The 12,943-nt window shown below is 48.8% G+C and overlaps 2 protein-coding genes across 5 annotated transcripts; both read right to left on the reverse strand.

The window, feature by feature from the left end:
• Positions 1–281: 281 nt before the first annotated feature.
• Positions 282–3,622, reverse strand: LOC134039708 (spidroin-1-like). Its single transcript, XM_062485742.1, has 2 exons — positions 3,487–3,622; positions 282–3,104 (listed from the first exon to the last, which is right to left on the reverse strand). The coding sequence occupies exon 2, from the start codon at positions 2,617–2,619 to the stop codon at positions 952–954; it is 1,668 nt and encodes a 555-aa protein (XP_062341726.1). The 5' UTR covers positions 2,620–3,104; positions 3,487–3,622; the 3' UTR covers positions 282–951.
• Positions 3,623–3,699: 77 nt separating this feature from the next.
• LOC134039830 (coiled-coil domain-containing protein 134-like) lies at positions 3,700–12,903 on the reverse strand. Of its 4 annotated transcripts, none has more exons than XM_062485953.1 (7): positions 12,805–12,903; positions 9,307–9,431; positions 9,044–9,165; positions 8,500–8,584; positions 7,703–7,884; positions 5,105–5,176; positions 3,700–4,946 (listed from the first exon to the last, which is right to left on the reverse strand). In XM_062485953.1, exons 2-7 carry the CDS (start codon positions 9,401–9,403, stop codon positions 4,821–4,823), a joined length of 684 nt encoding a protein of 227 aa, XP_062341937.1. In that variant the 5' UTR covers positions 9,404–9,431; positions 12,805–12,903; the 3' UTR covers positions 3,700–4,820. The 4 variants fall into 4 exon arrangements, with proteins under 4 accessions (XP_062341937.1, XP_062341920.1, XP_062341930.1 ...); XM_062485936.1 differs by having other exon boundaries at positions 12,613–12,874; XM_062485946.1 differs by having other exon boundaries at positions 9,307–9,434; positions 12,613–12,874.
• Positions 12,904–12,943: the final 40 nt, after the last annotated feature.

The following is a 12,943-nucleotide window of genomic DNA, read 5'->3' on the forward strand; positions in this document are numbered from 1 at the left end:
AATCAAATATCCACCTTTGCCGTGGCCTGATAGTACCACAGCGCCTATAGGACCAGCTGGATAGACTCCGCCCATTACAGCCTACGTTTCAACACAGTATGTATGTATATCCGCCGCTTGGGGGAATGTAGTGTGTATAATACATACAATTAATGTATTATTAGCCCACTATACATTACGTAATAGTGGTAATATGTACATCAATGGGAACAATTACTTGTACCTGTGAGTGGACTAGTTAACGCACTTTTATATAATAAAAAACAACAAACCATTTCAGATTTCTCTAAAACGTATTTTATTTTTTTTTATCTTTTGGTTCCATTAAAAACAATTGTGGGAAACATTTTAAAAAGGCACCTCTGTCCCAGCGATCTATTTCCTGTCAGTTGGATACAAAGCTTATCAGTTATTGATAAAATAACAAGTCATAACAACCATTACAATTGAGTCTCAGTTCATAACTGTGAACATGACAAGTGCACAATAACTGCAATTCCTGCTAAATAACTATTAGTCTCCTATGTTACTAACAGTCGTTTTTCTCAATATAATTTAATTAAATGCATCAATATTAAAATAGCTCTGAAAATCAATTCTACAAATACTGTTAGTGCACACCAAAAAATACAAATATTGTAAGTGCACATTAGTTAACTTCATTTCAAAAACCGTGAATTGTGCTTTTACTGCATAAATACTTAACTTTCTAGGTAAATCCTTGTGGATCATTAATAACCCCAAAACAGATATACTTAATACTGTCAGTTATGTGTGCAGGAGTGTAAGAAGTACATAGCCAAGCGCTATAATAAAGTCTGATTGTGATAAGATGCTAAGACATAAACCAGTTTCAACCAGAATCCAAACTTTGAAGGTTGTGTGGAGATGGAGCCGTCCTGTGAAGGATCTTCCAGCTCTTCTCTCGTTTGGAGCCGTTCTGATTGTCCCTCATTTGTTCCAGTAGATCTCGTAGGACCTCCTCTCTGAGTGGTTGTTGTCCATGGTGGACCTGACCTTCTCCCTCACCACCTTGACCACCAGGCCTCCCGCCAGAGCCATGCCTGCTGCAGCCTTCCCGATCTCTGCCACCGCCGTCAGGATGCGTGCCGTGGCCCCCATGGTGCCCACGGCGTCCGACATGACCCCTCCGGCCGCCACCGCCTCCCCCACAGTGGCCCCTGCCGCCCCAGACCCTGCACACTGGATGGCTCCAGCAGCAACACTGCCCCCGGTGGTGACAGCATGCTGCCCCGCCAGGGCAGCTACCTGTCCCACCCCCTGTGCTACAGTAGAGTTAGCTACACCGACCGCCCCCACAGCAGCTGTACCAGCCCCGTTCAGGGCAGTGACGCCCACAGTGGCCCCCTCTAGGGCCGCCCCCAGGGCAGCCCCAGCCCCCACGGCGCCCCCCACCCCGGCTGCCACCCCCACTGCCGCCGCCCCCATCAGGCTCACCTGCCCCAGGGCATCCAGGGCTGCCTCCCCTGGCCCGGCAGCCTCCGCCCCGGCCAGGGCGCCCACGGACCCCCCCAGCAGCCCCCCGGTGGCCGCCCCCAGCGCCACGGCTGTCTTCCCGGCCGCTGCCGCCACTATGGCCCCCACGGCCTTCCCCATCCCGGCGCCCCCCGCCACTGACATACCGGCCAGCTGTCCTGCGGCGAAGCCCACCGTGTTCCCCATAGCCGCTGCCCCTGCAGCCGCCGCAAGCGGGGCTGCTGCCCCGAACACCGCTCCCACCGCCATGCCCGTGGCCCCGGCCGCCACCAGGATCTTCACCCTTTCCAGAACCTTCCCGGAGAGGGCCGCCTCCCTCCGGAAGCGAGACAGGGCTGAACGGAAGGACGGCCTCCTGCTGTGACTCACGACCCCGCCACGCCTGCCTTCAAACTGTCTCCACCCCCTCTCTGCCCTGTCACTCAGGAGGCTGAGGGCACTCCCTCTCCTTTCCTCCGTCCACCTCTCCAGCCTCCGCTCCTCCCTCCCCTCTCCCCCAGACCCTCCCCTCTCCAGGCCTCTCATCCTCACCCCTCCTCCTGAGACGCCCTCCCCTACCCCTCCTCTCAGCCCCTCCCAATCGAGATCACACTTCCTTCTTTTAGAAACTTTGGCCTCCTCCTCTCCCTCCTCCTGGCCTCTCTCCATCGCCAACACCATCCTCTCCTGCTCTTCTCTAATGGCCGCCTCTGCCTCCAGGAACATGGCGTTGGTGTAGAAACCTCCTTCGTTCTCCTCCACCATGCTCTCCACCTTCCTCAGCAGCTCCCTGACCTGCTGGACATCTCCAGGGTCTCTGTTGTTCAGGACGTGGTACCTCCCCCCACACCTGTCTACCAGACCCCTCAGCTCCTCCTGGGGTTCTTTCCTCAGGTACCCCTCTATCCCCCTCCCCTCCAGATCATCCCCATGGGTGAACAGGACCAGGGTGTGGTCACACACCGCACCCTCCCCGAATATCTGCGCCATCTTGTGGACGGCCCGCGCCTCATCCTGGGTGTAGCGGCCCAACGGGATGACCAGGAGGAAGGCGTGGGGGCCAGGAGCGGAGAGGGTCACACATTTGGCTATCTCAGCGTGAGTCTCCTCCTCCTGCAGACGCGTGTCTCCGAACCCAGGCATGTCTACCACCACCACCCTCCTCCTCCTCCTCCTCCCCGCTTCTCCCCCCGGGGATCCCTGCTCCTCCAGATCAGCACTGCCCTGCTCGCACACCTGCGTGACGGAGCGGGCACTCAGCTCAGACAGGAAGTGTTTGTGGCCCAGGATGGTGTTACCGGAGGCGCTTTTCCCAGACCCGGTTTTACCGATCAGAACGAGCCTGAGTTCTTCTGTCCCTCTGGTTGTTGTGTCATCCTCTTCCTCGGCCTGGACATCCCGGTCTGAGCCCCCCCCCCCCTCCTCTTCTCCCTCCTGGCGGAAAGACAACAATGTGTGCAAGATTGACAGATGACAACATAAAGCCGAACTAACAAAGCTCCTTTATACAGCTAGTGTGGCGTATCTTACTCTTAACACAACACATACAAAGTTACGGTAACAGTAGTTTTGGGTTGCTAAAGTTAGCAGTCAGCCCTACTCACCCTTCTGCTTTTGAAATCCCACGGCTGTGCAACACAATCATTATTATGAAAGCCTTGGAAAGTTCCCTGCAATTTGCTGCGCACAACACTTTTGTTCGTAATTGTTTACTAGTCAGCTAGCTAGCACTATCGTTACTGTAGCTTCGATTAGCTTGTTCCAATCTAGCTCGTAACATCAAAGATCAAACATTAGAAAATGATCAGGAGAGATCAATGATCACAGTGATTTAAGGATATAATTTAGATTGTTGTTAGGATAGTGTAGTCGCGGTTCGTAGCTTGTGTTGTTGACAGCTAAATTGCTAGCTATTGTTAGCTGACTTGTTGTTCAGATTAATTTCCAGTCTGCTTTCTGAAGTCCGAAACACCTACACTATGTTAAATTTGATCATGAGGATTTGCATACCTGATTCTTTGGAAAGAGACATCCTTGTCTTCTAAAAGCTATTACGCCAGCTACATTCAGGCTTTCTTTAGTCTGTTTAGCAACTGTCTGTTTCAAGTCAAAAGTAAATTAGATTCGAATAAAGAGGACGTTGTCGAACAAGGCGCCCCCCTTTGGTCTCTCTCTGTGAAGTGCAGTATAATTATGAATAATTACATAATATTTAATCAAATGTAATAAAACGACAATAGGCGTGTTTATTATCATGTGATAACATCTCAGCAATTATATATATATATAATTTCTTTAAATATACAAATAACAGTCGCATTTACAAAACGGTCTCAAATATCGCCACCATTTCTTTAAATGCAATATATCGTTACCTTTGAAATACGGATTTGCTGCACCATGAATGACAAGGAAATCTTAAAACCAATTAATTAACATGAGGGGATCATCTACAGTAGGCCTATTTGATGCCTGAATTAAGCCAGGATAAATCGACAACACTTAAATGTTCTAATGAAGATAGATGTTGACAGGCAGTTAGACTATACTTACAGTAGCTCGTGATACAGTCACTCTCCCTTCTCAGTTTTGGTAAAACATGTTTAATTCTTTAATACAGACTTAAAGAACGAACACAAACACACTGTTATCCACAACCGGCTGCCAGGTAAACAACCTTTTCGGACACACAACAAGGTGTTTTGAAGTCTACCTCAGAGAAGGCCGGGAGCTCGCGCACACTGCCAGGCACAGATCGCACAACCGGACCATCAATCACAGCGAAATATCATAATTACAACTAACAACTAACAGAAAGGGGACAAAAATATGAATTAATTCAGCAAAACTACCTATTTCCAAGCATTGTATTTTAAGCTTGGCTTTATGGGTAAACCAAATACATTCTTCTATACAAATTGAGGCTAAATTGAATTACTTCAGTGCTTGTTTGTAGTATATGATAATACAGTGTATTGTAAAGTTTAAATATAACACATAGCAATCTCTATTTGAAGTTGTTCTTGTAAATTCATCATATTCAAATGAATTATATTCCAAAGTACATTTATTTGTAATCAAGTTATCAAAATGGTTTTCCCTTTTCAAATCCCCTTCTACAGAAGGCTCCTGGACTATTCGTTCCTGTGTCCTGCTATTTTATACCTGGACAGAGCTCATTAGTTAACTCTCCCCCTTCTGCCTCAAGGCTATTCCTTCAAACGTTCTCTCTCCCCCCTTCCTCTCCACTCCTCCTCCTCCCTTCATCTCCACTCCTCCTCCCTTCCTCTCCAGTCCTCCTCCTCTCTTCTCCTCCCATGCTCCCAGGATGCTGGGGTACAGTCTCATAGCTCAGTGCGGGAGCGAGAGATGCGTGGGCCTTTTCTGATCTCTTTCCTCTTCTCCTCCTTCCTCCTCCTCTTCTCCTCCTCCCTGAGGATCTTCTGAAAGGCCTCAGCAGTGTGAAGCAGCTGGGACAGGGAGGCAGAGGGAGTTGGAGTGTGTGTTAGAGAGAGTGTTTCCGTGTAGGTACTTGTGTGTGTGTGTGCTGTCAGGGGAGGTAGGGCAGGAACTGGAACAGCCAGAGAGGTGCTCGGTGAGGCTGAGAGCTACTCAGAGCAGAACTCACATCGTCTCTCTCCGTGCGGTAGGGGTTGGTGAAGTCAGGAGATTTCTCTGCTATTCCCAGCTCCTGCGACATCTGAGACAGAGGAGGGAGGAAAGAGAGAGAGAGGAAGGGGGAGGAAAGAGAGAGAGAGAGGAAGGGGGAGGAAAGAGAGAGAGAGGAAGGGAGAGGAAAGAGAGAGAGGAAGGGAGAGGAAAGAGAGAGAGGAAGGGAGAGGAAAGAGAGAGAGGAAGGGAGAGGAAAGAGAGAGAGGAAGGGAGAGGAAAGAGAGAGAGGAAGGGAGAGGAAAGAGAGAGAGGAAGGGAGAGGAAAGAGAGAGAGGAAGGGAGAGGAAAGAGAGAGAGAGGAAGGGAGAGGAAAGAGAGAGAGGAAGGGAGAGGAAAGAGAGAGAGGAAGGGGGAGGAAAGAGAGAGAGAGGAAGGGAGAGGAAAGAGAGAGAGAGGAAGGGGGAGGAAAGAGAGAGAGAGGAAGGGAGAGGAAAGAGAGAGAGAGGAAGGGGGAGGAAAGAGAGAGAGAGGAAGGGAGAGGAAAGAGAGAGAGAGGAAGGGAGAGGAAAGAGAGAGAGAGGAAGGGAGAGGAAAGAGAGAGAGAGGAAGGGGGAGGAAAGAGAGAGAGAGGAAGGGAGAGGAAAGAGAGAGAGAGGAAGGGAGAGGAAAGAGAGAGAGAGGAAGGGAGAGGAAAGAGAGAGAGAGGAAGGGAGAGGAAAGAGAGAGAGAGGAAGGGGGAGGAAAGAGAGAGAGAGGAAGGGGGAGGAAAGAGAGAGAGAGGAAGGGGGAGGAAAGAGAGAGAGAGGAAGGGGGAGGAAAGAGAGAGAGAGGAAGGGGGAGGAAAGAGAGAGAGAGGAAGGGAGAGGAAAGAGAGAGAGAGGAAGGGAGAGGAAAGAGAGAGAGAGGAAGGGAGAGGAAAGAGAGAGAGAGGAAGGGGGAGGAAAGAGAGAGAGAAGAAGGGGGAGGAAAGAGAGAGAGAGGAAGGGGGAGGAAAGAGAGAGAGGAAGGGGGAGGAAAGAGAGAGAGAGGAAGGGAGAGGAAAGAGAGAGAGAGGAAGGGGGAGGAAAGAGAGAGAGAGGAAGGGGGAGGAAAGAGAGAGAGAGGAAGGGAGAGGAAAGAGAGAGAGAGGAAGGGAGAGGAAAGAGAGAGAGAGGAAGGGAGAGGAAAGAGAGGGGTAGAAGATATACATGAGCAGGAGTAGAAAAAGGTGTCCTGTGCTACGCTCACCTGTGCTACGCTCACCTGTGCTACGCTCACCTGTGCTACGCTCACCTGTGCTACCCTCACCTGTGCTACCCTTACCTGTGCTACGCTCACCTGTGCTACCCTCACCTGTGCTACGCTCACCTGTGCTACGCTCACCTGTGCTACGCTCACCTGTGTTACCCTTACCTGTGCTACGCTCACCTGTGCTACCCTCACCTGTGCTACCCTCACCTGTTCTACCCTCACCTGTGCTACGCTCACCTGTGCTACCCTCACCTGTGCTACCCTCACCTGTGCTACCCTCACCTGTGCTACGCTCACCTGTGCTACGCTCACCTGTGCTACGCTCACCTGTGCTACGCTCACCTGTGCTACCCTCACCTGTGTTACTTGTTCTACTTGTTCCGGGAGTACAACGGCACTTAGGAATGCTTGGCTGGACCTGATGTTAGTTTCCTCCAGGATCACAATGACTCATATTGAGAGACTTGTTGCTCTTGTTGGTTAGTTGTAACGGTTTTAAATTCTTGTACTCGCTGTGAAATATTTTACTGTTGATTGTTTTTCTACAGGTACACTCTTGCACTTTTCGAGTTTCATGTTGTTTAATTGTAACTTGTTTAACTGCATGCTCTTATGGTTCTTCCCTTTGGCACTTATTTGGTTTTCCACAATGTATGCTTCATGTTTTGGCTGCTCGCAATGTTTGGTCGTTGTTATGATCAGTGACCTAGGCTCTTTTGTAAAGCTCTCTCTTGGAAGTCGCTTTGGATAAAAGCGTCTGCTAAATGCATAAATGTAAATGTACCCTCACCTGTGATACCCTCACCTGTGCTACCTTGTCGGAGAAATTTAGAATGTAAGGTTATATTCTGAAAATACTGGTGCTAGCATTCCTTTGTCAGTAGAGAGCCCTCTCCCCACATGACCTATAGATGACACTAGGCTTACGTAAACAAACTGACCTAGGTTGACCATTATCATACTAGAGGTGCAATAAACCTTATCTGTGTTGAGTGAATCATATGGTCAAGCCTAGGGTCGGAGAACTCATTAAGTTTCCACGTGCACACGCACTCTGTCACTGGGATCGATCATATTGACAGCTGATATGCAGGGGAGGAGACTTCTCACCAATAAATGGTCTTACCTGAAGACTTGTGAACCAGACAAACTTTGTAGCACAATGGTGTGTGATGTTTTTGTCTCCTTCTGGGCCGGCCGCAAGCAATAAAGTTTTCTTAAACTTGTTAACCGACTGACTGTGCAATGCTTGATATATTAATATTCCTGAAATACCTTCACCTGTGTTACGCTCACATATTAAGGTTAGTAGTATGCAACAAAGTTTTAAGTACACTGAATAGACTGTATTCCTGTGCAAACACCCCCCCCCCCCCCTTCTCACCAGTGTGAGCACATGCTGGTGTGCCCCCCCAGTGAAGACCCCGGTGAGGTTGCAGAAGCGCAGCCCCCAGCGCAGCAGCCCCCCCCACTCAGAGTTGCGGTCGTAGTAATGGTGGACGATGCGGGGGAACCGCAAAGCCACGTCGCCGAAGAACGCCGTGTTCTCCACCACATGGGAGTAGGCTAGAGAGAGCCGGGGGGGGGAGGGAGAGATAAAGATAGGTGGCCAAGGGGAGATAGAGAGGGAGAGAGGATAGGAGAGAAAGAGAGAGGTGGGGAAGGGAGAGAAGGAGAAGGGGGTTAATGATTTGCAGCAGTGAGAAGGAATCTGCAAAACATGTCATACACATGAATAGACACAAAATCCTGAACCTTAGAAGCTGCCAGGCTAAAATGAGAACTAGAGATGGGGAGAGAGAGAGAGAGAGAGAGAGAGAGAGAGAGAGAGAGAGAGAGAGAGAGAGAGAGAGAGAGAGAGAGAGAGAGACTGGTGGTGGGGGGAGGGGGGGTGGATGGATGGAATAAGTTGAAATGAATATGGGCTAGGAAACTACAGAGAGGATGGGGGGCTGTGTCAGATACGACACACTGGAGGAAAGGACTTAATAGAGAGAGAGACAAGGATCAAGGAGGGAGAGGGGGATGTGAGCCAGGCGCAGGAGCAGGCAGAAGACAAACTGCATTAGTATCGAGTGAAAGAAGGAGGGGAGGGGGAGGAAAGGAGAGGACAGGCGTGGAGAGGAAAGGAAGGAGGAGGTGAGGAAAGTGAAGAGAGGTTAGGAGAGGAGGCAGCCTGACCTTCTTTGATCTTGTCGTCCATGGGGAATGGGTCATCAGGCTGCATGTTGGCTGCAATTAGGATCGCTCTGGAATCCTCCAGCACCTACAGACACACACATGCGCATGCACACACACACACAACAAATGCTGACCACTGAGGATGTGTTGATACTGTACTACAGGTCATCCATGAGGCGCTAACAGACCTGGAGGACAACAGCCTCCAGCAGACTGCTACTCCAGCATCAACACACAACAATATAATAATCATGTCAATAACATCAGAGCTAATCAACCACAGCCTCAATCACCATGACGTTCTGTACCTAACAATGGGATTCTACTCATGCAATCACAAAAGACTTAAACTTCCAATGAATGTTCAGACGTTATAGGTTTCTAGTCTAAGTGATGGCACTTGTGATGAGATGGTTTCCCTAATCAGCCCCATTGTTACAATCTACACTGAGGAAGGTCTGCCAGTGACAACCCTGGTCCACAGTCCTGTGTGTGTGTGTGTGTGTGTGTCAAGGCCTGGGGCAGGGCCCAGCCCAGCCAGTACCTTGAACAAGCCTTTGAGCATAATGTCTATGATCTTGTACTGCTGGTTGATGTCGTTCAGCTCCACCAGGTTCTTCAGGGCGTTCAGCTGATCCTTCCTCTTTGTCTCAAACAGGCGCTTGTCTGGCAGGAGGGGGTAAGGATGACCGTAACACACACAGGACCGTGCGCACACACACACACAGTCCAACACATACACAAGGAACCACAGCTAGTAGAAGTAGATTGGCGACACACACACACACACAGTGTATAAGAGGATACAGATCTCCAGGTTGGAGTCATGTCTGTGTGTGTCTGGATCTGCAGAGGCCGAGGCTGTGGCCGCCACTAGCAGGAACACGGAGCACACACTCAGCATGGCCAGCAGGGGGCAACAGAGAGGCACTCTGCTAACACACACATGGTAGAGGGCAAGGTTGACTGTCAATTTCAGTTTCAGGTACAATGTTTCTTTGAGCCGCTGCACAACACTGCAGACCTGACAGTGACAAATCTCTCTCTCTCCTTCAAAACCCTGATGCATCGAAACACCCCCAAATAACTTTTTAAACTCGTCACCATCGCTTTCCTTGATCCTGTACTTCCACACGCTCTCGTCCTCCCTCCCTCTCCCTCTTCCTCTCTCTCCAGTCTCTCACACACTCACTCCATCCTCTCCCAGCTTTGGGACTGGGACACCTCGACATCCCCCCCCCCCCCCCCCCCCCCGGTTGTTAATACATTTGAACCAGATGGAAGGGGTGGGTGAGAAGAGAAATAAAAGCCCTAAACCCCCCCCCCCCACCAGATGAATATTGGATAAGGCAGTTTTAAAGAAAACGTTAGTCGAAAAGCGAAGTGTGGAGAAAACCATGTCGATAAAACATAAAAGATGCATAATTCAGCAAGGCGTCCATCGATGGTAATAGCCAACCCAGGAAGGAACAGAGAGAGAGAATGAGAGAAACGAGAAGAGGGAGGATGAGAGGGGGAGACAGAATAATGAAAGTGGGGAAAGAGGGGGAGTGGAAAGATGGACGAACGAGAGGAAGAATGAGAGGATTGGAGGAAAAGGGAGTCTGGCCAGGCCCTGAAGGGACTAGCAGGATTCCTGGTGAATATCATTTGGATTTGCCAAGGAGAAGCCAAGGGTGAATGAAAGACACGAGCAACAGCTGGGAAGAGACCATCAGAATAGTCTGAATAAACGAAATCAGAAACTGAATGATCACCAGTGACGCTTGACGTCCACTGTTAAGATTCCTCTCACCATCCTCCTGACTGAGCAGTGATATCTGAGCCTCAGCACCACAGCAACATTGTCTGAGGTCATACACACTGATGTATAGACCCAACAGCCTTGCACTGTCTGAAGTCATACTGATGTATAGACCAGCAGGCTTGCACTGTCTGAAGTCATACTGATGTATAGACCAGCAGCCTTGCACTGTCTGAAGTCATACTGATGTATAGACCAGCAGCCTTGCACTGTCTGAAGTCATACTGATGTATAGACCAGCAGCCTTGCACTGTCTGAAGTCATACTGATGTATAGACCAGCAGGCTTGCCTCACCACCACTGGAACACCTTATGAAGTCATAGACTGGCAGGTTAGGCTTTGCTACATAATAACGTAACCTACCTGGTCTCAAGGAGGGCTTTATCGCTGAGTAAAAGTACAGATCTGGTACAGGTCCTGGTGTTTGTTTTCTCTAGAGGAAGACTCCTTTTGTATTTGAGCAGAAGTACAGATCTGGTACAGGTCCTGGTGTTTGTTTTCTCTAGAGGAAGACTCCTTTTGTATTTGAGCAGAAGTACAGATCTGGTACAGGTCCTGGTGTTTGTTTTCTCTAGAGGAAGACTTCTTTTGTATTTGAGCAGAAGTACAGATCTGGTACAGGTCCTGGTGGCCCAGGGGGTTAAAAGGAGCTACATGTTTTGGATCGATTCATTTAGCAGGCTTGAATGAAATGAAATCTGGGATCAGATCACCATTCTTCCAATCCCCAAAGACACTCCTGCCGTGAAGTCTTGAGGATAGTCTGCTACTCACCCTTTTCAAGCGACCCCTGCTCCCTTGGTAACATGCATTATTTGTAGGCCTACGTCGCTTGGGATTTAAAGTGTCGGCTAAATGTATAAACTGTGAGTGTAACCCGCTCCAACCTTTCATCACCAGTACTGGAGATGGTTTCCAGGGATATTCGTCTGCAAAAATGAGAAGCCAGAAGAGAGCTGGCTGTATTAGGCCAAATTTGTGCACCAAGAACACATCTGAAGCTGCTTTCTGTCTTTTTCTCCTCAGACAAGTATCTCCACTTAAAAACTCTAAAGTAAATGATGTGAAAAGCTTCCAGTAACCTCCAACTATAGGAAAAACACCGGCAGAGAACATAATTTCATTCATATGCTAATTCAGTCGGTGGGTAATAGGCCTACAGCACATTAGGTTGGAGCCGGTGGCGAGAAGCAAGGTCATCAACTTCATCAACATACTGTTGAACCCAATCAACAGGCCGACAGCACGATTGTCCACCTCAGCTTGGAATTCAGGTTTAAGAGGGTTGTGTGTGTGTGTGAGGGGCAGCTAGAAGGAAAATCAATAACGTGGAATAAGACCCTAAACTCGACCGTTTACAGTCATCAATTAGCATCACAATCCATGAAGTTATTATTTCAGATATTACGGAGTAAATTACTTTGTTACGGCCTCAGAATCCCATCAGCGGGCGGCGTAAAACAGACGAATGAGACCGTTACAGCTTGGAGTAAATTTACTCCACGCTAGAGCACTGATCACACTGAAGATCCGTTCAGCCATAACCGTACTGGCCTTGAAACACAAATATAGGAAATGTAGTGTGTCAAGGCCATTAGCACAAACCTGCCCATAACAACTGCCTCTCCAACGCCGTCTCCGAAATGAAACGACCTCTAGCCTCATGGCATTAAACCCCTTCTCCTGCGGTTACAGCCCAGGTAAACACGAACCTAATGGGATAACATACTGAGCAACAATAATAAACTACGTGATCCTATCCTTCCCCTTAGCCCGGTGTGGGAACCCAGGCTGTCAGATTGGACACATCATCGGTCTCCAGCGGTGGAGTCGACCTCCTCATCCTATGTATTCCCCTAGTGGTACTGGGCACCGGCGATTTGATAGCATTCCTTATCCAACCAATGTGAATGATTGACCATGCCCATCTCTGACCCCTCTCCACAGCCATACTGCATGCTTTGCCTAGTGGAGGAGTTTAGGGGCATCCACACTACCCTCACATCTACAAAACACAGGCTACTTTTGATACTGAAGAGGAAATTCACACGACAGAACCGTTTACAAAGACGTTATGTAGGCTATACCTAAAAATTCAACAGATCTGTTTGTCGATCACGAAACATTCCACAAACTAGTTAGGAAATTGATTAGTACTTTGAGATTTGAATTTGATCGATTTTAAAGTTACTCATCTTAAATTGATTTGCAATATCAACGCATCTATTTAGCATCGGTGATGGCCAGACATGCGATGGATACAGTCAGCTTGTGGCGACAAGGCATTTGACAAAAACTCATCACTCACCGTGAAGTAAAAAAAAATCTAATAAAAAGAATTCACCCCTCAGAACGTTAACGATCACTTCCTCAATACGATAAGCGATTTGTCGCGCTTTTACTTTTCTCATTGAGATAAAAAATTTACGTAGCCGAGCATTTGATTGCTCGTTACAATCCTCAAGCGACGATGTAGCATTTGAATCGTTAATTTACGTACACTACTCGTTTGCTCCAGTCCTTGTGCGCCACGGGTCATACCGGCTACTGACTTGGCCAAATGACAGCCAGCGATATGGGAGGAAGGATGATGTGGTTTCCGCACGGAATATTTAGAGAGACACACAGCCTCGTCATAC

The sequence above is a fragment of the Osmerus eperlanus genome, chromosome 2, assembly GCF_963692335.1.
Source record: "Osmerus eperlanus chromosome 2, fOsmEpe2.1, whole genome shotgun sequence".
In the NCBI taxonomy this organism is placed as follows: Eukaryota; Metazoa; Chordata; class Actinopteri; order Osmeriformes; family Osmeridae; genus Osmerus; species Osmerus eperlanus.

Bases quoted from the DNA above. Each gene is read 5' to 3' on its own strand.
- LOC134039830 (XM_062485953.1), bottom strand. From the start codon at position 9,403: ATGCTGAGTGTGTGCTCCGTGTTCCTGCTAGTGGCGGCCACAGCCTCG. The intron at 8,585-9,043 runs GTACTGGCTGGG...GTGTGTCTGTAG, and splicing joins TGCTCAAAGGCTTGTTCAAG to GTGCTGGAGGATTCCAGAGC. The intron at 4,947-5,104 runs GTGAGTTCTGCT...TCCCTGTCCCAG, and splicing joins ACCGCACGGAGAGAGACGAT to CTGCTTCACACTGCTGAGGC.
- LOC134039708 (XM_062485742.1), bottom strand. From the start codon at position 2,619: ATGCCTGGGTTCGGAGACACGCGTCTGCAGGAGGAGGAGACTCACGCT.